Source organism: Daldinia caldariorum (genome assembly GCF_022478825.1).
Source record: "Daldinia caldariorum strain CBS 122874 unplaced genomic scaffold F4812scaffold_9, whole genome shotgun sequence".
NCBI classification, from domain to species: Eukaryota; Fungi; Ascomycota; class Sordariomycetes; order Xylariales; family Hypoxylaceae; genus Daldinia; species Daldinia caldariorum.
Window position 1 is genome coordinate 770,419 of NW_025953045.1, and position 22,434 is coordinate 792,852.

Genomic DNA, 22,434 nt, shown 5'->3' on the forward strand with positions numbered 1-22,434 from the left:
GCAGCAAGATCCAATGCAGGACAGATAAGTGCGGGTCCATGGCATGTGGCTCATTAAATCGATTTGAGCATTTCCGAACCTTTGCGGAACTACAGTAGTTAAATAGGAAGAATTCAGTCGTTAGGTAGCTACTGGTAGGTATCTGTATCTATAGTGACGATGAACACAATACAAGCCTTGATACCAGGTAATCAAAGGAAACCGGTATACGCATAAGGGACAAAGCCTCGTGGGAGTTTAGTGCATCTACCTGTGCATGGCAAGATGGAGGTATTACGTCAATATATTACTGTCTGTGACGTGACTTTCTGCAGCCGCGTTCTATCACCAAGCCTGCTGCATGCAGGTAATGCAACCGACCGGAGCCACAAACGCCAACGCACGTAGACTTGGAAATGATAAGCAAGTTGAATACCCTCCCAGGCATAGAATTTATCTTTCTGGTATCATACTGTTTAGACTATTATGTCGGGGAACCCCATGAACGAGGTACTGTAATAGGGGCTTGAGAACGTAACGCCGGGCCTAATTTCTTTTTTTCACATTTCATCATCGAACCTTGGAACTAACTATGTGCTTGTCGCGAACCGTTCCCTTCTCGATCAGACTTTTATATATCGCTGAACTCAAACCTGACCAACAACGCACACTTGGTCTCTCGGCCCTTCAGATCCAGCATACGAATGAAGCTCCAGCCGGGGACCGCGTACATGAGTCTTAGCGCCGCCACTGCGAAGACGGGGTTTTCCGCAAAGCTGGCGTCGTTCTTGATTAGGATGCGCAGGAAGACGAGCTCGTTGTCTTCGTATTCCCACTCGAGCGTCTCGTCCCAGATCGGATCTGTTGGCGGCGGGTTCTCGCCCCTGTGCAGGAATCCTAACCTGTGGTGCTTGTACGGTCTCGTCTTACGCTTGGGATGGTTGTCTTCTAATTCATCTGTGTGCACGAGCGTGCAGGTCACATATGGCTTCACATCATCTTCTTCCATGTCTTCTAGTAGGGGTATATCTGATGCTCCCGCGACGTGCAGAACTAGCCTCTTCCTCCTGCCAGTGTTGAGGTTCATACTACCGCCTGCGCGCAGAGCTGCTGGCTTTAGGACATAACCGTCGGTACCGCTGAATAAGGCCTCGTTGATCTGCATGCTGGCGTTGAAAGTTTGCCAGTTCATCGCGCAGATCTGTGCGCCAACGCCCCAGAATGGGACTTGTTTTAAATTCTTTGAGGTAATGCGCGTACCCTTTGGAAAGACACGCATTAGATGCTTAGAATTATGTCGCGCAATCAGTTGATTTGCTTCCGGCATGTGTGACGCCAGTCCGGTTTCTGATACGTTGATCAAATGGTTACGAGGACCATCCTTGAGGACACCTTCAAACCAAGAGTTATCTCTCGGTTTCACGGATTGGGCGTAAACACCCAGCTCTGCGAGTTCTGGAACAATGATCTTGGAGTCTGTTTCTTTCTTCTTGGCACGGTAAGCCTCTTGTGCCCGTCTCTCCTCATCATCGTTAGCGTCGGGGTTGCTGTCATCATCACTGGAGTCTGCTTCCTCGGGTAAATGATATTCGACGATGAGAACTATTTTAGATCCTAGTTCCGCCAGGGTAACTGGATCACTGTTCCCTTCCTGCTCCCGATGGCCTTTTATTCGGATAGCTTTGTCCAGCAGACGATGGCCGAATATTTCTTTCATGATTTCAACGAGTCTCTGCTGTCCATACGCGCTACAGTGATTCTCTAGGGAGAGCATGATTGGTGCCGCCCGATACCCATCCGTATTACTGGACTGCATCGCTTCCCGGTCAACGACACTACGAATTGTCTCACATACTTGGCGAAATGGAATATTGGAAACGAGGGTATACCCGTGAGTGACTTTAGGCTCTTCTTTATCGTCCTCGTTATCCCAGGCGTCGATCTCGACACACCGAGATCCGGCGTTGAGTGCGGTCTCATAGGCGACAGCGGAAGACTTGCCAATGAGCTGGTGACCTAGAAGATATGTATTATGGCTAGAGCTTATGAAATACTCTGGGAGCGGATGAGACCTGTCCGTCACTGCGGGAGGCACGTGGATGTGTGGCTTGTCAAGTAGTTCTAGCAGCGCAGCACCAGGCTGTTCCGACTCCAGGCCTACTCCTTCCTCGGAGAGTACATTATTCTTAACGAGAAATGATTTTAGCGCGTGGCTGACTCGCAACTGGGATTTGGTAATAGCCGTCTGTCGCGCACCGTGGCCTCCTCCCGCGATGGTGGTTTCGTCAATTTCTTCTCCCACGTCCTCGTCGTATACCCCGGCGGAAAATTTGGAGAGGGGGGTTAACTTGGCGAGTTTGGATACGAGAAAATCAGCCATTTTGGAAAGATATTTATTTACCTAAGGGTGATAGGACCGGCGTGAAAAGAAGTATCTTGGATTAGGATATCTGAGGAAGAGGAGACGAAGACGGAAAAGACGGCAGAACGGCTTCTGAATTATTTGCCCTTGTAGGGGAAAGGATGAGCTTACGTAACTTTGAGATTTGGGGGTTTGACAAGTTCAGCTGAGATCAGCGAACCCCTTGTCTCATGTCTCAGCCCTACGACTTGTGGAGCAGGGGACTTACACGTACAATACACTAAAAGGTACCTGCCCTTTGCATGTAGGTATAGAAGACATAAAGCATCTCGAGTTACACAGGTTACACAGAAGTAGCAAACATTTTATCCCTGTAACTTGTGCTGATATATAAGATACCTATGTACTTATGATTGTGCAATCTACTTCTTATACAATTAGTCGCACTTTCAATTTGTCGCCTTTGACAATCTCGTCTTTCTTTTCCACCAACTCCGGCAAATCCCAAGTAACGTTGATATATCTACCAGCAAGCCAATCTCGCCTTTCCGATGTCAGATACACCAAAGAATCCGCGCTTAATTCTGGCGTTTCGGTAAACACTACCAAGGGAAAACATGCATTAGCTCAGAATTCCCACCTAGGTATTGAAGTGTTATGACTTACCTTTCTTAAGCTCGGGAGTCATGACGCCGGCGACCATATCCGTTAAAATATTTCCCGGGTGTATGGCGTACGCCACTATACCCCTGTCGCCGTACTCCGCCGAGATAAATTCGGAAAGACGCAGCACCGCTAGCTTGGAGGACTGGTATGCGCTAAGCCCCGGTCCTACCAAATGAGCTCCGACGCTGCTAAACGTGACTATCGTCCTGATGCTGCTCTGGGATAGCAGCGGGAGGAACGAGCGCGTGGTGTTAAACGGGCCCATAACGTTTACCCTCCATATATTCCACCACGCTTCGGGATCAGTATCTAGGATCTTGGATGCGTCGAAAATGCCAGCGTTGTTAATCACGACGTCTAAGCGTCCAAAGCTCTCTTTGACTTTGGTGGCCGCATCGTCGACGTTCTTCGGGTCGGCCACGTCGAGCTCGAGAGCTAAAACTTTCGGCTCCGGTTTTCCCACCCTCTGAGCCGCCGCTTTAACCTCGTCGACCGTAGCGGAGAGATCGGACCGAGCCCCGACCGCGATCATCGACGCCCCGGCCTTGGCGAACGAGATGGCGATTGCCCTGCCCAAGCCTCTGGAAGCGCCGGTGATAAGAACCGCTTTCCCGCTGAAATCCGCTTTAGTGGGATCAATTGCGGGATACGTGTCACTGTGCACGACGGAGGTCACGTCATAGTCACCTAAAGCTACAATTAGCACTCACCATGACAATGCAACCCCTCACTTACCTGGACCCTCCAGAGGGTTTGGAGTTCCTTTTGGAGGAGGCATCTTTATTTTATACCTATTTTGCTTCTTTTAAGGGGAAGAAAAATGTCAAAATGCTTATCGGGTAGACGCCGGAGGTAGACTTGAGAATGTAAGTCGACTCGCTGCTGTCGAACACGAAGGAGACTCTCACCTACCTAGCTACCTAGCTACCTGCTACCTGCCTAATATAATACTTCGATGCTTTGAAATCAGACTTATTACGTCGCGGCGATTACTATCGGCGTTTATCTTCTTTAGGTTAGATATGCTAATTCAGTAGACTGCTGGATTGAGAGCCGACACTTTTCAAACTATTCGACCAATAGATCAATGCAATAAATCGAGATGTTGGTGTTCGATTACACGATAGGAAACAACCTGGTTATAATCGGGGTTACGAGCGGGATCGGAATACGATGAGCTCGGAGTTAAAGGAGATACAGCATGCCTCGAGTGCGAAAGCTATAACCATTATAAATCGACTGTTATGAATCAGACATAGATATATGTCTTGCTAGGCAGCGTCAAGTGAAATTGACATATATCAAATATTCGCAATATAATACCGACCGTGAAACCAGGTAGTGAAGACGATTCACTCGATGTTATGTTTGGATACCAGGTAGGTAGATAACAAAGTATAATAAGTCGTCAGAATCAACTAACCATCATATGTCTATTTAGTGCAATCATCACCTGGGGTCATACTAAGTAGGTAGATTTTATTTCGCGGCATTATAAGTTTCTTAGGAAGCTTAATAGGAAGCTTAATAGGATCATTGAGAGTAGCAATACCATACAAGTTGATTCCTTTTCTAGTCGGAAGACATCCCGTACTTACTTCATTGCTCCGGAGCGTATAGCCCGGCTTTTGTGATGCTGAAGTGTGGGCATAGATAACAATGCAGATTCAGGCGGTGGATTGCCCTGTATGTAATGCTGTGAGCGGTGACATGACATAGCTGATTCTGGAGTACGAAATTATGACCTCATAGATCAACCTTCGTCGCGTCAGGGGTCCGACTAGATTCTAGTCACATTTTGCCTCCTTTAAAAACATAGTTAAACCCCAACTATCATAATTCTAATAAGAGACGTTGACATAATTATTTGCTTGTTATTCATCTCATCTTCAACAATACCGAAAGACTCAATTTACACATCTTAGGATCTACCCTCCTAGAAAAAGAACAAGAAGAAGAAAAGGCATACCTTATATAAAATGTCATCACACGAAAGCTCCAACACCGGCTCAAAGACATCCACGGGGACGGCTTCACAAGTCGAGACACCCGCCAATGCTGGAATTGGCGAAAATAAGCCAAAGGCGTTCGACTCCCAAGGCTCCATTGGCAAGCAGTTTACCGGTAAGGACTGTTATTCTATTTTCTATTTTCTCTGTCGCCGAAGACTAACCCTTGTTGCGTAGAAAACGGAGCGCTCGGTGGTGCTGCACAGAAGATCGGTGGCCCTTTGGATAAAGAGGGCATGGTTGGGAAGCAATTTACTCCGGAGGGAAGTATTGGTGGAACTGTGCAATCAAATCTCGGGGGTCAAAAGGGGAGGAGTAATTAGATGAAGGATGACACATTTGTGTATATGTATTATTATAGAACGGCTTGGTTTGGTAACATATAATCGGATTCAACTCTGACAAGCTTTCGATGCAGCCACTGACGAACAGAGAATGGCTAAGTCAACCATGACAATTAAATGAGTTTTACCTTCCGGTATTCATTATATTCGGACTTTCCCAAATATTCCCACCAAGTACCATACTCTTTAACAAGATCTACCGAGCCTTTGGACCTCCTTGCCCCCATTTAAAGCATTTATCGCCAGTACAAGCGAGATCAAACCATTCCATAACGGTAGCCTCTTGATTCTGAATATTATGCGACACGCCCGCAGCGCTATACGCTTCCAACCAATCATTGCGCCCATACACGTACTTCGTCCACCCCCTAACGGGCGTGTCCGGCGTCGCGCTCGCGGGCGCGTCGCTAATCCCCAACACCGCAGCCCACTCCTTGATCTCCTCCTCGAAGTTCGCGTAGCTGAGCACCTCGTCGCCGGTCCCGTGGAAGATCTGCACCCGGGGCCGCCACCTCGCGTACCCGGGGTACCCGGCCTTCACCAGCGCGGCCCACTCGGCGCCCGTCTTCCGCACCTTGCCCGCCGCGCAGGCCTCGCTCCACACCCCGTACCCGTCGCCGGCGAAGCACCCGTACGGCACGCCCGCGAACGCCGACCCCGCCGCGAACACGTCCGGGTACGCGCCCAGCAGCACGCTCGTCATCATGGCGCCCGACGAGATCCCCGTGGCGAACACCCGGCTCGGGTCGCCGCCGTACTTCTCGAGCGTCCACCGCACCATGCTCACGACGCCCAGGCTGTCGCCCCCGCCGCCGTGCGTCAGCGTCGCGTTCGACGACACGTCCCAGCACTTGTCCGCCGCGTTCGGGCTGTCCGGGTAGATCACGATGAACCCGTATCGGCGGGCCAGCGACGCGTAGCGCGACCCCGCGTAGCTCGCCTGCGCGTCGCCGTGGCACCAGTGCGGGTTGACGAGGATCGGCGGCCGCGCGGCTAGTTTGTCCGGCACGAAGAGGAAGAAGCCGACGTTCCGCGGGTTGGGGCCGAAGTCGGACGTGATTTTCTGGAGGGACGCGCAATGGGAGAATATGGGGGCGGAAGCTAGGAGCCAGTTTAGGGCCGGGCGTAGTGGGAAGTGCATGGTGTTCTTCTCATAGCGGCATGGGATGATGCCTCAGAGAACGATAGGTAGGTAGAGCACAAGACATTAGATACCTATCAACGTATGCGGTATGAGCATTTCGAGCTATTTATATCCCACGACGGCGAGCGCTCCGAAGGTTTCGTTGCTACCTGCTTATCTTTATTAAAGCATCTAGATCCATCGGACGATGGAAGGTGTTGCACGAGCTGCGGAGCGCAACGCTCCGAGACCCTGGAGGGTTAGAGTGGAGCTTTGTGATGGGAAAGGGGTAGCACTTTTCCACCGGGCAGCTCTACGTTACCACATCACGTCCGATCCGATGGTATAAAAAATGAATTGACATTTAAGAGAGAAATTAGTTGTTCTATCTTTTCCGTAGTCGCAATACTCAAGATTAATAATTTTAAAGCTAACATTATCATAAATATGTCCGGTACCTAGGTATATACAGACGCAAAAACAATGTGAAATGTATACCTCCTAGGCAGATTCGGGGAAACGACGTTCCCAGCGAATATTCGCCGGTTGAACGGGGCGCGAGAACATAGACGTGTAATCCGTCGGGGGCACCCAGGACTTGCCGTCGACAGTCGTGAACTTGAAGTTCCGAACAAGCGTAGAGACTATCGTCACTAGGTTCAGAAACGCGAACTTCTCCCCAATGCACCGATGTCTTCCCGCGCCAAAGGGCAAATACGGGCTCCTTGTCCCCTTCGATATCGCGCCGTATCCGTAGTCGACCATGTCTTCTTTGTTTTCCACCTCGACCACGTCGTCCCAGCGGTGCGGGTCCCAGACCAGCGGGTTGGCGAAGTGCTCTTCGTTCAGGTGCGTCATGATGGGCGAGGCGAGAAGCACCTTGTCGGGAGTTATCACGAATTCGGTGTTGGGGACCGGCATCGGGTTCTTGACTTTCCGCATGAGCGAGTGGATGGAGGAGTGGACGCGAAGTGTTTCCTTGACGACGTTCTGTAGTAAGGGGAGCTTGTTTAGGTCGGAGTATTGGAGCGGCTGGCTAGGAGAGCCGATATTGTTGATTTGCTCCTGATATAGCTCCTCGACGATGTCCGGTCGTGATGCTAGCCGAAGCATGATCCATGCGCTCGAGGATGAAGATGAGTGTTGTCCAGCCATCAGAAGGGTGATCATCAGATGGGCGATATTCGTGTCGGAAAGAACCTGGCCATCTTTGTAGACGGAACCCATGAGGTTGAGGATCATGTCTGTACCATCGTTCTGGGTGCCGGTCTCTTTACTGTCCTTAGTGGCACGACGCTTGTTTATAAGTTCCAAATAGGTTTCCGTCATCTTGGCATGTGCCGCATCTCTGCGTCGATTCTGCGGAAGAGGCGCCCACGGCATGATGAAATTAATCGGCTGAAAACCTAGGTCAAGGTCGTGATATAGTTCGGCGAATTCAGCCGTCAACTTCTTTCGTACTTCGGCTCCCTGAAGGGCGCGGCTAGCTGTAAAAAGGGTGATCTCTGCCATGGCGGCTGGTATATCGACTGTGCCGGAAGATCCTTTGAACTTCGGGGAGGTTTTGATGTATTCGAGAACCTCCTGTTCGATCAACGGTACGTATGACTCGAGGGCTTTCTGAGTAAGACCGAACTTGATAAACTTCTTTTGTTCCATCAGCTTTTCGTTAGGGCAGTCGTAGATGATGTCTTTTCCGAACACAGGCGTGGTGAGCGCGCCGTAGACATCTTCGGCGTTAACATCTCGTAGCTTTCCATTGAGGATAAATTCGTTGCCGTCGATACCAAGGTAGACTGTGACTTTCTTCCCAAGGAGTACGAAGGTAAAGATGTCGCCATGTTGTTTCCGACAATTCGTGAAGAATTCGAAAGGATTCAGCCCGTATGAGATAGCACTGCCGATGAATGGGATCCAGTGGAATACCAACGGCGGCTCAGATTTTTTGCGAGGCAGTAATTGCCAGAGCACGTTTATGGCGAATGTAAGTATCAAGACGGTGATGGCATAGACAACCACGTTACGTATAGGGGTGTTGGGATCTATCATGGCGTAAAGGGTATCGAATTCAACGACAGTTGATCTAAAGTCAATAATGAGAAATGATTAACTTAAGCAAGGACAATGGAATTGCTATATATATCCCACATCTTACTTTCTCCATATACCTGTTATCTCGGTGTAAGTCAACAGCAGTAGTAATATAATGCCAAGAAATTCTCGTATTCGAGTTCGGTAAATTCCTGCCTTGGGTACGTACCCACCGCCGCTCCCATTCCAGCACTAGGAAAATCCAGGGGTGAGGTCGACATTGGTCTGCATTACCTATGGCGATTGGTTATTGGATAGGGAACCAGTTTAATATATCATTCGGTTTTGGATACTTGGTCATAAATCATACGTGATGGTCTGGGAAGAAAACCTCTTTGAGATTTAGTACAAAGAATATACCGCTGCAAAGTCTCATTTCCGCTTTGAAAGTTCCACTTTATACAATAGGTCATAAGTCTTAGAAACCATTTATCTTACCTTACCTTACCTGGTACCTAGGTAGGTAGCGATACCCGAGTTAATTGACTTATTACACACCACTAAGAGAAAGTAGCGGAACTGGAGCAAGGTCGAAAGTCCACACGGCTAGTCACTTAAGAATACCGTAGGCAGAAGATCATTGTAGGGTATATTCACGGGGTTGAGCAGTCAGTTTTGCATCTAAGTCTTCTTGGAAACATATTCAATTCCTTTATTGACCCTTCCCCAACCTACCTCTAATAGGGACGAAGTATTTGGAGTCCACTGTTATAGATATGTAAGAAAAAGTACGTTCATTCGTGGCTATAGCAAAAGTACCATGGGAAACTATGGACTTACAAGGATGTATGTCAACGGTCTATGCATCCGATGTTCTAGGCAGGTGCTTTCTTATTCTCTACAGCCAATAAATGTTCAGGTGGCCGTTAGGTACAGGTGCTATACATGGGGCCTACTGTCTATATAAAGGGTAGTCAGCTCCCTCGAGGGAGGGAAGTTAGAAGGCGAGGCGTTACTAGATCTCTACAGTAGACTGCATAATAGTATGCACTGATACTCACTCTGTATATGACATTCATCGCCGAGTATACCTAACAGTTGCTTGTTAATTATCAAGTTGACTTATAAAACACAAGTGTTATTTTCTTGTGAGGTGTCAGGATGTGTGGGAGGTAGGTATACGGAATATACTGCCTCGAGAAGATAGCCTGAACTCCTTGGAGGAGAATAGAAGGCCGGGCCTTACTAGAGTGTCTATCTCATGCCCTATTGACGTTTATTCTATATACGATTCCCATTAATGTCATCTATTTCATCCTATCTACATTGATTTGTCAACAGATTGGTATTCCTTATGTCTAATACGATTCATGCAATTGTCGTGATTTACTGCCTTAGATAGGTACCTCGTTAGTCGAAATCGCGTACCTACTTCACGTTCGCAACGTCACATTCTAATTATAAACACAACTATTTAAACGCGAACATGCAATGGCTGTAGAATCCTACTAAGCTAGTGCTGGGATATTGGTCACATTTCTGTAAGGCGAATAGGAAAGTTGGTCGATTACTTGACCAATGAAATGTCTCTTCAAGCGCCCGAGCTTGACCAACGTCCGGTCCGAGCTGCGGCCCAAGAAACATAAATGTGATTGGCGACCAGTTGAATCGAACTGAAACACTGTTGGTTTTTTTTGTCTTTCTTTTAAATGCATCGCGGTAACCCATCTGAGATATCTTAGACGCTGTAGTCTATAGTTTTCCCGCTTTACCGGCATATCGGAATACTTACCTGGGTACTTTGGTATACAACATTTTTACAACAAAGCCGCCTATCATCTTTTCAGCTGTCCAAATTGAGCTATGATGGCTTGCCAAGTCAGTAGATATAAAAGCAAAGTAGCACACCCGAATCTAAGAGGCCCACGTAGTTGCTCATAGTGCGAACATACTGTCGTTTTCCCTCCAAAACATGATATAACCTTTCTTTTCTCGTCTGTAATGGTTGTCGGTTCTTCAACAGCTTAATTCTTGCGATGGAAACCATTTCTTTAGATTCGGCTGCCCTCGAGCAGCTTCACGGCGAACAAAAAGCTCTCCTAGATGCTATCGATGACCTTCGCAAGCATGGCATCGGTCGCTTCGTTGACCTTCCCCAGATCATCGTGGTTGGAGACCAGTCATCAGGGAAAAGCTCTGTGCTTGAAGCTATTTCTAGAGTACGCTTCCCCGTCAAAGACGGCCTATGCACAAGGTTTGCAACAGAACTCGTTCTTCGTACCGACAGCCAAACCAAAGTCGATGTGCGCATACTGCCAATTTCGGGTTCCAATGGGGAAACCAAACAATTCGATGAGAAGTCCTTCAACAAAGAGGATCTACCTCGTATTGTGGAAGAGGCTAAGAAAAATATGGTCTCGGGCGATGCTGGCTTCTCCGAAGATGTTCTTAGAATTGAAATAAGCAGCCCCGACGTCCCTCATCTGACCATGGTTGATCTCCCCGGCTTTTATCACTCGGAGGACGAAAATCAATCTGCCGCCGGTCGAGAGATTGTCGATCGCTTAGCGGAGAGGTATATGCATCGCAAGAACAGCATTATTCTTGCCGTCATCTCAGCGCGCAATCAGGTCATATTGCAGAAAGTTTTATCCAAAGTCAAGGAGCACGACAAAGATAAGGAGCGTACCCTTGGCATTATCACGAAACCAGATATTCTTATACCTGATACTCAAGACGAAGCAAACTTCGTCAGGTTGGCCAAAAATCTTGATAATTCGCATAAGCTGTCATTAGGATGGCACGTTCTCCGGAACCGAGGCGAAATGGAAGCCTCTGACACTGACGAAGAGAGAGACGAGAAAGAGGCTAAGTTCTTCGAGACGGGTCTTTGGTCTAGTGTCCCTTCGAAGAATAGGGGCGTGGCAGCTCTTCGAAAGAAACTCAGTGGCATCCTTCTTCAGCACATCAAGAAGAATTTGCAAGGGTTGATCGATAGTATCGAAGAGAATCTCAACGATCGTAAAGCTCAACTCCAGCGCCTAGGCGAGCCAAGGTCTACTCCAAGGGAGCTAAGGAGGCACCTAGACAAAATCGCCTCTCAATTCCATGTCCTGTGTTTAAACGCAGTAGAAGGAAACTATGCGGATGAGTTCTTCGGCGGCTTATACTCCGTAACTAGTTCGGGAAAAATAAATAAGAACAGGATTAGAAAGCTTCGGGGACTTGTACGTGATTTAAACCGCGCGTTTGCCTACGTATTAGAAACCAAAGGCTCGAGGCGCATCATCCTCCCCAAGGATCTTACGAACCGGGACAATTCATCGAAACCCGACGATTCGACCCCAGATGGGTTATTTGGAAAAATCACTGAAAAGTTCACATTGCCGACGTTTCTTCAGGCATTGGCTGATCAATACCACTTCGTGGATCCAGAAAAGGTCACATTCCAAAAGATAGCCTCCGAGCTAGAAGCTCTCTCCTCCGCCAACCAGGGCAATGAGTTTCCTGGTACCTCAAACGACCGCTTAGCCGTGAAGCTTTTTCAAGACCAAGCTAAACCTTGGGAAAATATTACACGTCGCCATTTACAACTTGTATTAGGGATAACAAAGGCATTCGTTGAAAAGCTCATTGGCCATCTCGTCAATCCAGACAAAAGGACCTTCTCGGCAATCCTCGTTGAGATAGTAGATCCATTCTTCGAAGAAAAGTCCACCATACTTGAAAACAAACTCCAAGAGCTTCTCCGTCACTACAAGAGCGGGAATCCCCAGCCTTTAGACGCAGAGTTTAGGATGCTCCTTGCCAAGAGGCGCCAGAAGGACGTTGGGGTTGATGTCGTCCGAGATCTGATGGCAAGCCGACCCGAGTTCTTTACGGAAGCAGCACGGAAGGAACTCGCAAAGCTAAGCCCGTTTAAAAATACCAGTGAATTTGGAGTGGACAGCTTGATTGACAAGTCCGAAACTTATTATGAGGTAAGCCATTCATTTGAGGCCAAAGTCTATGCGCATCTGGCATACCTACCTTAGGTAAGGTACCTATACTCACTTATATCTAGATGTCGCTTCGTACCTTCGTCGATAATGTAGTCGTTTTGGCCGTTGAGAACTGTCTTATTAGTGATCTTCCTTCGATCTTGACTACAGCAAAGATAAATGAAATGGAAGACAGCGAACTTGAGCGACTTGCCTCAGAGTCGCCGGAAGTTGAGACCGAGCGTAATGAGCTACAATCGGAATATGAAGCTCTCCAAAAGGGATTGCGGATCTGCAACAAGTTCAAGGAGCGGAAAACAACGGGTGAGTACCTAATGATCTTGCCTTCAACATGAACCCCTCTAATATTTTGGTCTTCAGCTATGCATTCGATATTAGTCAAATCGGAGGTGCCTGCGAAAACCACCAATGCACCGAATACTCCCTCTAATCCTCAAGCGGCACCAGCTAGCTACCCACAGCAAACCCCCCCAGTATTATTTAGGGGATTTGGGGAACAGAATCTTGCCAGCCAACCCCAAAGTTCTTTCCCGTCATCCATGACCTTTGGGGGTGCTTTTGGTACTAGTCTATTCGGAAACAGTTCCACAACAGCCGTTTCCCCAGGATCATCTACGCTCGCGAACCCATCCTCGTCTACGTCTCAAAGCCCGGCATTCGGCACGACCAACGGGTTAACTTCGATAACCTCATTGTTCAGCCCTGCAAGCACGACATCACCATTGTTCGGCTCCAAGAACACGTCGGGGTTTGGGTCCTCCCAAACCTCTTCAACCGCATCCACAACACCGGAGAAATGTAAGTTCACACACCAAAACAGCAGTCGTCGATCATGGCTAACGGCAATCACCTAGGAATAGACTGGAGCTACCTCCCGTCCGGAGAGACTCCATTTGTGGAACCTTTATTAACTAGTATTGGTTGCTGGTCTGGCCAAAAAGACCTCATGAAGCACATATGTGCTCAACCTCCATATGAAAGGTTCTCAGCGGAGGAACTGAGATGTTTTTCATTGGACATCAAGCCGTAGTCATATCTAGGTATAGATAAAGACAGAAGCCAACTGCCTAGGTCCTTACAGTTGTATTCTTCGAATGTCGGAGGTTTAATGTTGAAGTGTGTTGTGTACCTTTATATATTTACCGCTATTTTCCTCTACGCGATAAGATACTAGAAGATAATCATACACGTACTAGCACTTGATACCTATGTCAATAGAAAGGAGCAGCGATCATATCGCTAAACCGCATCATCTCCTCGCTATGACCCAAAGAAACGAGGCGTCAACCACATCGGTCCTTACGTCACTAACTACGGCCTCCAATCCACTCTCAGCTATTATCTTCAAAGTCTCGTCTTTACCCCAGCCGCTCCAAAACATCCAGTCATTCTCACCCAGCCACTTCTCCTTGACGATCGCTTCTTCCCCGCGTTCGGCAAAATTGGCCACCAGGTACCCGCCGGGCTTCAACCACCGCGCGATCTTCCCAAGCATGTCCGTCTGCTCGGCGCGCGGCAGGTGTATCAAGCTGTACAATGCGAGCACGGCGTCGAAGGACGCGGCGGGAAACACCAGCTCCGTCATGTCACCCTCGACAAGCGTCAACCGCTCTGAGGTTCCGGCATCGGCATCGGCATCCCCTCCTCCCTCGGTTACTCCGAGGAGGAGATTGCTCCGGGCGAGCTCGATCTGCGTGCCGGATATGTCGTTCGCGGTGACGCGGGCTTCCGGGTAGGGAGATGACAAGAGTAGCTTCTGCGTGATGGGGAGCCCGGCGCCGCAGCCGAGCTCAAGGAAGTGGGGTTGTGATGCAGGAACGGGACTTGGACCTGGACCTGGGGTAGGGGTAGTGGATAGAAGTTCAAAGAGCTTTTCTACGTACTCTAGCCGTAGAGGGGTGTGTAGCTGTGTCCATCGATTGTATTTCTGTGCGATGGCGTCGTAAGACGCTTTGATGCGTTCTTTGACGTCTTTGGGGATGGTTGTTGGGCTCATGTTTTGGATTTGAGTAAGATTCTTTTCTTAATACTTGAAGAGCTGTTCAAACTTGAAACTCCAAATTTTGAAGTTATGGATGTTACAATAGTACAGCTCGGCCTTGGAGACGCCGGTGAGTCACAATGGGATGGGGTGCAGAATTGGAGAATGTATTCCATAGGTAAGACAAGGGGAATTGTATTTATGGTATTACATATTACAACGTATTGGCCAAAAGTTGCCCTCTTCATTTAGTCCAACTATTCCACCAAGTCCTTTTTGAGTGTTAAAAGGTTGTTTTGAAAAGCAGCGGAGGGATATGAGCTGAATATAAGCACATTGAGTAGGATATACAAAGTATAGAGTTAAGCTTATATGTTGTAAGTCGCTGGAAACGTGGATTTTTGAGTACCAGTGCTGTCTTAGGTATGTAAACTCGACGCTGCACCCCTAAAGGGATGATGCGCTTTAATGAGGAAAACGAGCAGTAATAAGCTACCTCCTATAGTCTACCAAGTTTGAAATGCAAATAGGAGGTTATTCCGACACTTGTCGCATGCTAGAAAAGGAAAAGAAATGATGAAATATCATGAATGTTGGAAGATACTTTAAAACGCGTAGAATAACATCTATTTCGGAGTACTTCGAATCGTGTGCTTACCTATCTTGCCATTTCCTTAAATTAAAGCGCAGCACCCCTTTAAGGGTGCGTCGTCGAGATTATATAGATAGCACTAGGATGAAATAAAAGCTTCAATTGAAGCCATGTTCAATTTAATCTATCGTCATATAGCGAACGTAATACGGCATAAACTTCATCCCCGTAGCGAATAAGCATTACAGTTTCAACTCAGGTGGTTAACAAATTGAGAGAGCGTACATAACGAAGGGAGGTAGCCAGGAACAGTGGTTTGTATCACCTTACCTTCTGCAAGTAAGTTTTATTGAGAGTCTAGACTCAATACCCCTATAATGCAACATATAAATAATACAACCTTCCTTATGTACGCTCTCGTAAAAAGGCTTGGCGGACTTAAATGGTATATTCTCAGCTTCAGCTGCTTTCCTGGGATTTGGAACTCGTCTATATATTATACTATACCACGACCCGAACGAAGCAAGGAGAGAAGATTGGGATATAGTAATTAACCCGCGGTCTGCTTGGCTCAAAATTCAAGATGATGCGGCTTACTCTTATTCTGACATCTGCTGCCACCATTATGGCATGCACCATCCCTACAAGCCCACTTTCGAACAACATCGCCGAGGGCTTCTCAATCCAGGTACAGAATGCGTCGTTTCCAAACATCCATAACCACTTCTTGAATATCTGGGACTGGGGCGGCGGCGACCAACACCTCTTCGTCAGCCCCGCCGGAAATTCTACAAGCGAGCTCACGCTCGTCGACGGCGTGATCACTTTACTTTGGGACCCGCCTCGTCGCGCGGTCATAAATGGCGAGGTAAGTTGAACAGAACCCAAAATCTTTTCTTCTTGGCCTACCTACCTACCTAGGTTATGTATCAGGCATCAGGTAACTAACGAACTGCAAACGTACCTATATAGTACGAGGTGAAAGACAACACAACCAAGATGTTCATGACCGAACGCGGAGATCCGCGCGCTATCTTTGACGTCGTGTACGGCTGCAATCCGGACACGGATGCCTTGCAGACCGAGCTATCGTTCAAGTCTCGCGGAGACATAGAGGCCGGGGGGGATATCGGCGTCAGGCCGTTTAATGGCAATTACGACTTCCGATGGACGCCTGCGGGGACCACTGGTAGGTTTCTGAACGCTTAACAACCTAACCTACCTAATCTAAGTTATTCGTGCTAATGATCTCAAGCTTATGACCCTGATCGTCCATGGACGAAGGTGACTTTGGCTATCGTTTACCCTTAAAACGCTTGGTCAAGCCCCTGGTGCTAGGTAGATGGTTGGGAGGTATGTTTCGGACAAAGCTGGATCGACTTTGGGAACTTGAGAAACGTGACGTGAGGTAAGGGGGTGTAACTTGACAGTGAGCAAGTTGAGATAGTTTATAACAATCAAATTTGGCTGCATGCTTTATCCATATGTCAATAACAGCGGCTTGCTATCTATATAATGCCTCGTAAAGTAAATCGTACAATCAATATCTCATAATAGTTCCTGGGATTAACCCAATTAATCCGATCGTAGTGCTTATATATGAATACAATCTTGGTAGTTACCTTAAAACGCAAAGCTAGTACATAAGCTATTAACAAAAAAAAATATCGGTTAGGTACCTCTACTTCATACCCATTGGCGTTGCCTACGAAGTCCTTTCGGGGTTTTCTTCCTGGGTGAGTCTAAGTCTACGCGCGTAAGTGATGCTGCGAGTAAGGGGTCGATTACACCATAGCCCGCGCGCGACCGGAAACTATCATTTGTATAAGGTAAGTTATCGTCGTGCTTTGGGAGAGATGATTTGAATGAGTTAGTTACTGACCTCTGGAGACTCGTTAATTCATGAGTCCCTATCGGGTGATATAGAGACTTGTGATTCTTGCAAAACCGCGTACCCCCTACGCTCTTCAACCTACAATTCGGTCTACCGCATTTATGCTCGATGCAATAGTCACTTCCGATTTCTGCTTGCCCGGTACAGGACTTAGATGCCTGGCAGGAATGGTCGGAGCAGTACGACCCTCCTGGGACTCGCGAAAAGCCACAGCCCATCTCCCCGCAAGTGTGGTCTTCGCAGTAACTACTTCTCTTCCAGCGAGGCTTGAGGCAGACGGATGAATTCCACGAACAAGCGTGGTGGCGGCACAGACTCCCCTCGACCAAACTCGCCCTGCTACACCCTTTGTGGATACATGAGTGATCGTGGCAGTATTCACCGGAGAGTATGGGTTCGTTCACACACGACGCACTCCACCGACACGCATGTATGGAGCAAAGACCCTGAGCCCCTTTGCATTTCTGTTGGCAGCCCTGTTGTGTGCACGTGTGCGATTCGCAGTAATCCTGTTCCGGACCTCCACGACCGCGCAGACAGCCCGCTTCCCACGCACACACGTGGTCGCTGCAGAAAGAACTACTCGGGATACACGGGTTCCGGCACGAATCCTCGCGGCATCTATGCCCCTCGCAGCACTCCAGGTCGAGAACTCTAGGCAGCATGCAGCCCGCCGCGTACGAGCACACATGCCGCTCGCAGAACACCCTGTTCCGCATCGTAGACGCGTAGCAAGTCTCCCGGGCGCACGTGTGGTTCCTGCAGCACTCGTGCTCGCCCTCGTCGCTCTCGTCCCCCCAGAACCGCGACTTGGCACACCCGCGCCGCGGACACTCGTGTCGGGCGCAGTACGCGACCCTCGAAACCTCCTGCAGACACCCCTGCTGCGCGCAGGTGTGGCTCCGACACCGCAGCCCGACGCCCTGCTCCCCGCGGACCACGCCCCCCGCGCAGTCCCCTGTCGAGCACGTGTGGTCGCCGCAGTACCCGTCGCGCTGGAACGCGGGCTCCGCGCACCCGGCCCACTGGCACACGTGCCGCGCGCACCACGTCGACCCGCCCGCCGCCCGCGCCTGCGCGCACCGCGGCTCCCGGCACTTGTGCCGCCGGCAGTAGCCGCTGTCGGGGGGGACGATGATGATGCACGGGCGCTCGCACTCGCGCTCGCGGCACTTGTGGCGCGCGCAGTGCCGGAAGCCGGAGATCGGGACCGCCGCGCACCCTTTCGTCACGCACTTGTGCGCCGCGCAGAACGGGCTCTTCTCGAACCGTCGCCCGGGGCAGTCTTCGACCGCGCACTCGTGCCGCGCGCACAAGCCGCTCCCGCTCCCGCTGCGCCGCGCCGCGCCGCACCGCTCCACCTCGCACCGGTGGTCCGCGCAGTACTCGCTCGACTTGGAGAACGCGCGCGCGCAGTTGCCCGCGCGGCACCGGTGCTTGGGGCAGTACCGCGAGGGGGCGTCGCGTCTGCCGGCGCAGCGCTGCGCGCGGCACGTGTGCGCGGCGCAGTAGCGGTACGACTCCTCCGGGCTGGGCTCGTGGCACCCGTCCGTCTGGCAGGTGTGGTGGTTGCAGTAGTTCGACAGGCCGACTCGGGGGCTGTAGCACCCCCGCAGGAAACACTCGTGCGCGGTGCAGTACCGCCTCCCGCGCCCCTTTTCCCGGCGGCCGGCGCAGCTGGGGGCACTGCATTGGTGCTTCCGGCAGAAGTGGCTTGTCGTCCCTGTTGCTGCCCTGTAGCAGAAGGTCGATTGGCAGCGGGGACCAGATGCAGTCGCGGTCTCGGTTGCGGTGGCAGTGGCAGTGGCAGTGGCAGTGGGCTGCGGTGGTGAATCCGGTGCGTGGTACTCTAGCTCGCGCTCAAGCGGGCCCGGGATATATTGGTACTGCTGGTGCTGGTGCTGCTGCTCGTAAGGAGCCAGAGCTAGAGCTAGAGCTAGCTGACTGGCTTCGTGCATGTCGTCGTATTCAGAATAAGCCGGTGGTGGGGTCTCGGGCCGACGTGCGCGACGGCGTGAAGGCACCAATATAAGCCGGTGAGAAGGCATTAAGCGAATGGGTAAGTGAGCTTGCTGATTACTAGCTAGCTCACTAGCTACCTATAGGGGAACGTTTTTGGGGGAGGAGGAATGATTTCGGGTTTGGGAATTATCTATCTAGAAGAAAGCTAAGGATTTGGGGTTGCCTATCAGTAGAGCCCGATACGACAGGATACGGTTGTTCGGGAATCTCCTGATGAAGAGGCGAGTTTCTCGGGCGGCAGAAAGAACAGAATCCATCATTCAGGGATCCCAGAGCTATCTATTCGTTCGATCTGGGGGAGGCGGCTTTCTTTGATAGGCCAGCTGCTGCAGGCCGTTCTTGTGTCGTGGGGTTGCCTTGGAATGGAACCCCCGAATCCGGTTGGTTCGTGGTGTTTGTTGTGAGGCGCGTGCGTCCTGGCCTATAAGGGCCTCCGATTGCATAGCCATTCAGCAATGCCGATCATATCGTGAACTTTAGCTAGCTTAAAACGTCGCCAGTTTGCTATTTAGGTCCCTAGTTAGTTGCAATGTCTTGTCTTATATTCATAATGAATCAACCGTCGTCGGCTACGTATCAGGAAGCCATCCTCTAAAGAAAGATTGGTCAACTGGAAAAAAGCCTAATGTTACCTGATTTCGGATCCGGTTTTATTTAAGCGGAACTGACTTGGATATATCCATGCATTTGTCTTGTCTACCTCCTATGTACTCCTGAAGATTTCTTTTATCCAAGACCATATACTAAAGATAGCTTACAGAGATCTACAATTCTTAAATCACACTATACCCGCGGAAGCCTAGCTGTGGCATACAAGTCATCGGCGTTCAACCGGTCTACACCCAGAGCGGCGAGAGATTCCCAGAGATAATCGCCCGGTAAGTTATCTACGAGATATGTCAGTTTATAATCCTAATCCGAAGCGTAGTAGAGTGGAAAACTTACAGTATCGAACTTTAAGCCCCGCAGAGTGAGCATTCTGGACCTGCGACGAGACAGCGCTCTTCTGGTCCTGGCTGAAATCGTTCACGCTCCCCGGGTTCCCGACGGCGTCTTGGAAATCGGCCGAGGCGTAGTACGAATTCTTGGTGGTATACTTGCTGTCCCAGTGGTCTACGTAGGCGTCGAAGAAGACGTCTCGGTTGGGAACGCCGTCGCCTGAGTTAATCCGGTCGAACGGAGCGCTCCCGCTCGCAACGACTGTGATCTGTCTCTCGACGAACCTGTCGCCGTCAAGATGGCTGAGATAGCCGCCCTCTCGGAGGGGTTGGAGTGCCTGGACGACCGCGTCTAGGGTCCTGGAATCGGTGGTTTTGAAATCGATAAGCAGCGTGACGCTCTGTTCAGGTTTGGCCTTGTACAGGCCAACATTTCCAGGCGAACCGCCGTTGTTGTGGTCCAAGATCGCTTTCAGCGGCTGGACATACTGCACTGACAGAGTTCTTCCAGGAGTTGGAAGAATATGGCCAATGATAACATCCCCACTGGCGTAGAACACGTCGGCCTCGATTCCGATGCAGCCCGCACTCAAAGCCGAGTAAACGGGGATTTCCTGGGTATAGTCGTTATGGCTGTGGCAGTTCGTAGGCTTGACGCTGTTTATCGAGTCTAGTGGCCAGGGGTTCAGGGGTGGGCCAGATCCTTTGTTCACCGTCTGCGTTTCCAAAGCAGAGCCAGCAAACAATTTGTTGATGGCGTCTTGTTTCGGCGGTATCTCATTACCCAGAGCGTGGTAAGAGACGCCATTGTTCCCAACCTGCCAGGTGCCACCTTTCGTATCGTGGTTCTGCTCTCCGGAACATTGGCCGCCGTCGGCGCTAAGTGCCAAGAGATACTTCTTACAATCCTCAGCTAAGCTAGTGTTAGTATTCGACCTCATCCCGCATACTTCCGTTGTATTACTAACTTGAAATAGTATGATCCGAGCTCTCTTTGTTGTGAACCTCGACTACACACGAATAGATAAGCTTTAGATTCCAATGTACACAGCTATTCGATGAACTTACAGTAAACAAATCCCAGGACACCGTAAGTAGCGGGACTCTTCCCGTCGTTTAGGAAGACCTCCGTCGCGAGGGAGAGGTATCCACCAGGCTTCACCGTCTGCCCATTCGCTGCGCTACAAAAGGTCTGCACCGCAGTGCTGTATCCCCTGCGCTTGTCCGTTCCTTGCGCGATCGAGACATCATCCCTGGGTATCCACGCATTCCCACAGCTAGATATCCCATCTTTAACCTGCTTCTCACCCTGGGCAAGCGGGATAGACTGTGTCTTTGTTAGTTATAATCGTGAAACGGAGCCATCGAGAACTTAACGGCTAATCCAGCGACTGCAATAGCAAGCAATTTGAGCTCCATATCGCAGCGACTTTGGAAGAAAGCGAGACGGTCAAAATATGAAGATGCTTTGGGAAAGCAAAAATCTCAGAGTCCGCTGCAAACTTCGTAAAAGTCTACCTAATGGTCTAGCATGTGGTTTTATATAATACCTAACCTCAGCTACGGAGAAACCTCCGGGGGACAGCTAAATAGATTCATTCTTTTCCATGCCATAGGAACCAATAAAGGGGCGGATCTTCAGCCCGTGTGGCCATTAGGAGATCCTAGTAAAAAATAACACCTTCTAAAAGTAGATTACCGCGTGTTCCTCCCCGGTCAGCCTTCCCCCCACATACACATACACATACACGTCCATAACTGAGATTCGAGATGGGCGCATGCGTATTGGTCGGATATACCGACTTGGCATCCAATTGTATCTTTACATGTAAACACGATTCTTATAAGTATAAAGATTTGGTATAAATCTATTTCAATAAGTTGAAGAGATGTAACGTAGTTATATGAGATTATCACGATTGACTTACACGAATAGCGCGCATACGGTGGATCTTTGGCACGTGGATACATAATCAGGGGTTATATGGACGAGAGTATCTTAACAAGGAAGTTCGGCGAGAAAAATCCGGTACTAGTATGTGAAATGTCTTTTCCAAACATATACATTAGGTATCTTCAACTATAATCCTTCCTTAAAACTCAAATGTCCTAGTTCTGTACGCTGGCTTAATATGCTTAAGTGCCACAGAAAGGCCGAAGGATCCCGGATCTGCAGCTTCGGACTAAAAAGCTTAGCTCAGATCTGCGGTAACTGCCGCAGGGCGCCGAGGCTAGAAAGCTATTGCAAGTGGTGATATTGGCGTTGTAGCCTTAATTCCTGATCATGAGTGAAGCTTCTAAGAACCCAAGTCCCAGCACGGTGATGCGATAAGCGTCACTACGGCGTCGTGCACGTGCTACTGGACAAGAATATCCGATTCGGCGTATATACCTTATTCATTAACCTTGTGTCGCGCCGCTAAGACACGGATGACAGGACCCGACTTAGCGCCGCTGCCTGATTTATGATCAGATGACATGATCATTCTAAA

At 49.5% G+C, this 22,434-nt stretch overlaps 10 protein-coding genes across 10 annotated transcripts; 3 read left to right on the top strand and 7 right to left on the bottom strand.

The window, feature by feature from the left end:
- Positions 1 to 332: 332 nt before the first annotated feature.
- F4812DRAFT_400701 (PLC-like phosphodiesterase) lies at positions 333 to 2,594 on the bottom strand. The gene has a single exon (XM_047932214.1). The coding sequence runs from the start codon at positions 2,357 to 2,359 to the stop codon at positions 611 to 613; it is 1,749 nt and encodes a 582-aa protein (XP_047789859.1). The 5' UTR covers positions 2,360 to 2,594; the 3' UTR covers positions 333 to 610.
- Positions 2,595 to 2,704: 110 nt separating this feature from the next.
- F4812DRAFT_400717 (NAD(P)-binding protein) lies at positions 2,705 to 4,392 on the bottom strand. Its single transcript, XM_047932215.1, has 4 exons — positions 3,920 to 4,392; positions 3,743 to 3,864; positions 3,008 to 3,694; positions 2,705 to 2,943 (listed from the first exon to the last, which is right to left on the bottom strand). Exons 2-4 carry the CDS (start codon positions 3,783 to 3,785, stop codon positions 2,771 to 2,773), a joined length of 903 nt encoding a protein of 300 aa, XP_047789860.1. The 5' UTR covers positions 3,786 to 3,864; positions 3,920 to 4,392; the 3' UTR covers positions 2,705 to 2,770.
- A 1-nt stretch (position 4,393) lies between these two features.
- Positions 4,394 to 5,448, top strand: F4812DRAFT_400720 (uncharacterized protein). Its single transcript, XM_047932216.1, has 2 exons — positions 4,394 to 5,131; positions 5,194 to 5,448. The coding sequence occupies exons 1-2, from the start codon at positions 4,987 to 4,989 to the stop codon at positions 5,337 to 5,339; spliced, it is 291 nt and encodes a 96-aa protein (XP_047789861.1). The 5' UTR covers positions 4,394 to 4,986; the 3' UTR covers positions 5,340 to 5,448.
- On the bottom strand, positions 5,317 to 6,813 carry F4812DRAFT_429969 (carbohydrate esterase family 1 protein). The gene has a single exon (XM_047934316.1). The coding sequence runs from the start codon at positions 6,499 to 6,501 to the stop codon at positions 5,557 to 5,559; it is 945 nt and encodes a 314-aa protein (XP_047789862.1). The 5' UTR covers positions 6,502 to 6,813; the 3' UTR covers positions 5,317 to 5,556.
- On the bottom strand, positions 6,799 to 8,631 carry F4812DRAFT_429971 (cytochrome P450 51A). Its single transcript, XM_047934317.1, has one exon. It carries the CDS (start codon positions 8,530 to 8,532, stop codon positions 6,985 to 6,987), a length of 1,548 nt encoding a protein of 515 aa, XP_047789863.1. The 5' UTR covers positions 8,533 to 8,631; the 3' UTR covers positions 6,799 to 6,984.
- Positions 8,632 to 10,421: 1,790 nt separating this feature from the next.
- F4812DRAFT_400750 (P-loop containing nucleoside triphosphate hydrolase protein) lies at positions 10,422 to 13,568 on the top strand. The gene is made up of 4 exons (XM_047932217.1): positions 10,422 to 12,494; positions 12,578 to 12,818; positions 12,876 to 13,313; positions 13,370 to 13,568. Coding segments are annotated over exons 1-4 (2,625 nt in total). The 5' UTR covers positions 10,422 to 10,550; the 3' UTR covers positions 13,372 to 13,568.
- Positions 13,569 to 14,756, bottom strand: F4812DRAFT_400751 (S-adenosyl-L-methionine-dependent methyltransferase). The gene has a single exon (XM_047932218.1). The coding sequence runs from the start codon at positions 14,509 to 14,511 to the stop codon at positions 13,765 to 13,767; it is 747 nt and encodes a 248-aa protein (XP_047789865.1). The 5' UTR covers positions 14,512 to 14,756; the 3' UTR covers positions 13,569 to 13,764.
- Positions 14,757 to 15,477: 721 nt separating this feature from the next.
- Positions 15,478 to 16,531, top strand: F4812DRAFT_429974 (uncharacterized protein). Its single transcript, XM_047934318.1, has 3 exons — positions 15,478 to 15,956; positions 16,061 to 16,277; positions 16,344 to 16,531. Exons 1-3 carry the CDS (start codon positions 15,672 to 15,674, stop codon positions 16,397 to 16,399), a joined length of 558 nt encoding a protein of 185 aa, XP_047789866.1. The 5' UTR covers positions 15,478 to 15,671; the 3' UTR covers positions 16,400 to 16,531.
- Positions 16,532 to 16,711: 180 nt separating this feature from the next.
- Positions 16,712 to 19,444, bottom strand: F4812DRAFT_471547 (uncharacterized protein; the record flags this gene model as incomplete). Its single annotated transcript, XM_047939104.1, has 2 exons — positions 16,971 to 19,444; positions 16,712 to 16,736 (listed from the first exon to the last, which is right to left on the bottom strand). Exons 1-2 carry the CDS (start codon positions 19,028 to 19,030, stop codon positions 16,712 to 16,714), a joined length of 2,085 nt encoding a protein of 694 aa, XP_047789867.1. The 5' UTR covers positions 19,031 to 19,444.
- A 19-nt stretch (positions 19,445 to 19,463) lies between these two features.
- Positions 19,464 to 21,483, bottom strand: F4812DRAFT_400792 (uncharacterized protein). Its single transcript, XM_047932220.1, has 5 exons — positions 21,320 to 21,483; positions 21,011 to 21,269; positions 20,911 to 20,952; positions 19,950 to 20,855; positions 19,464 to 19,891 (listed from the first exon to the last, which is right to left on the bottom strand). Exons 1-5 carry the CDS (start codon positions 21,359 to 21,361, stop codon positions 19,788 to 19,790), a joined length of 1,353 nt encoding a protein of 450 aa, XP_047789868.1. The 5' UTR covers positions 21,362 to 21,483; the 3' UTR covers positions 19,464 to 19,787.
- Positions 21,484 to 22,434: the final 951 nt, after the last annotated feature.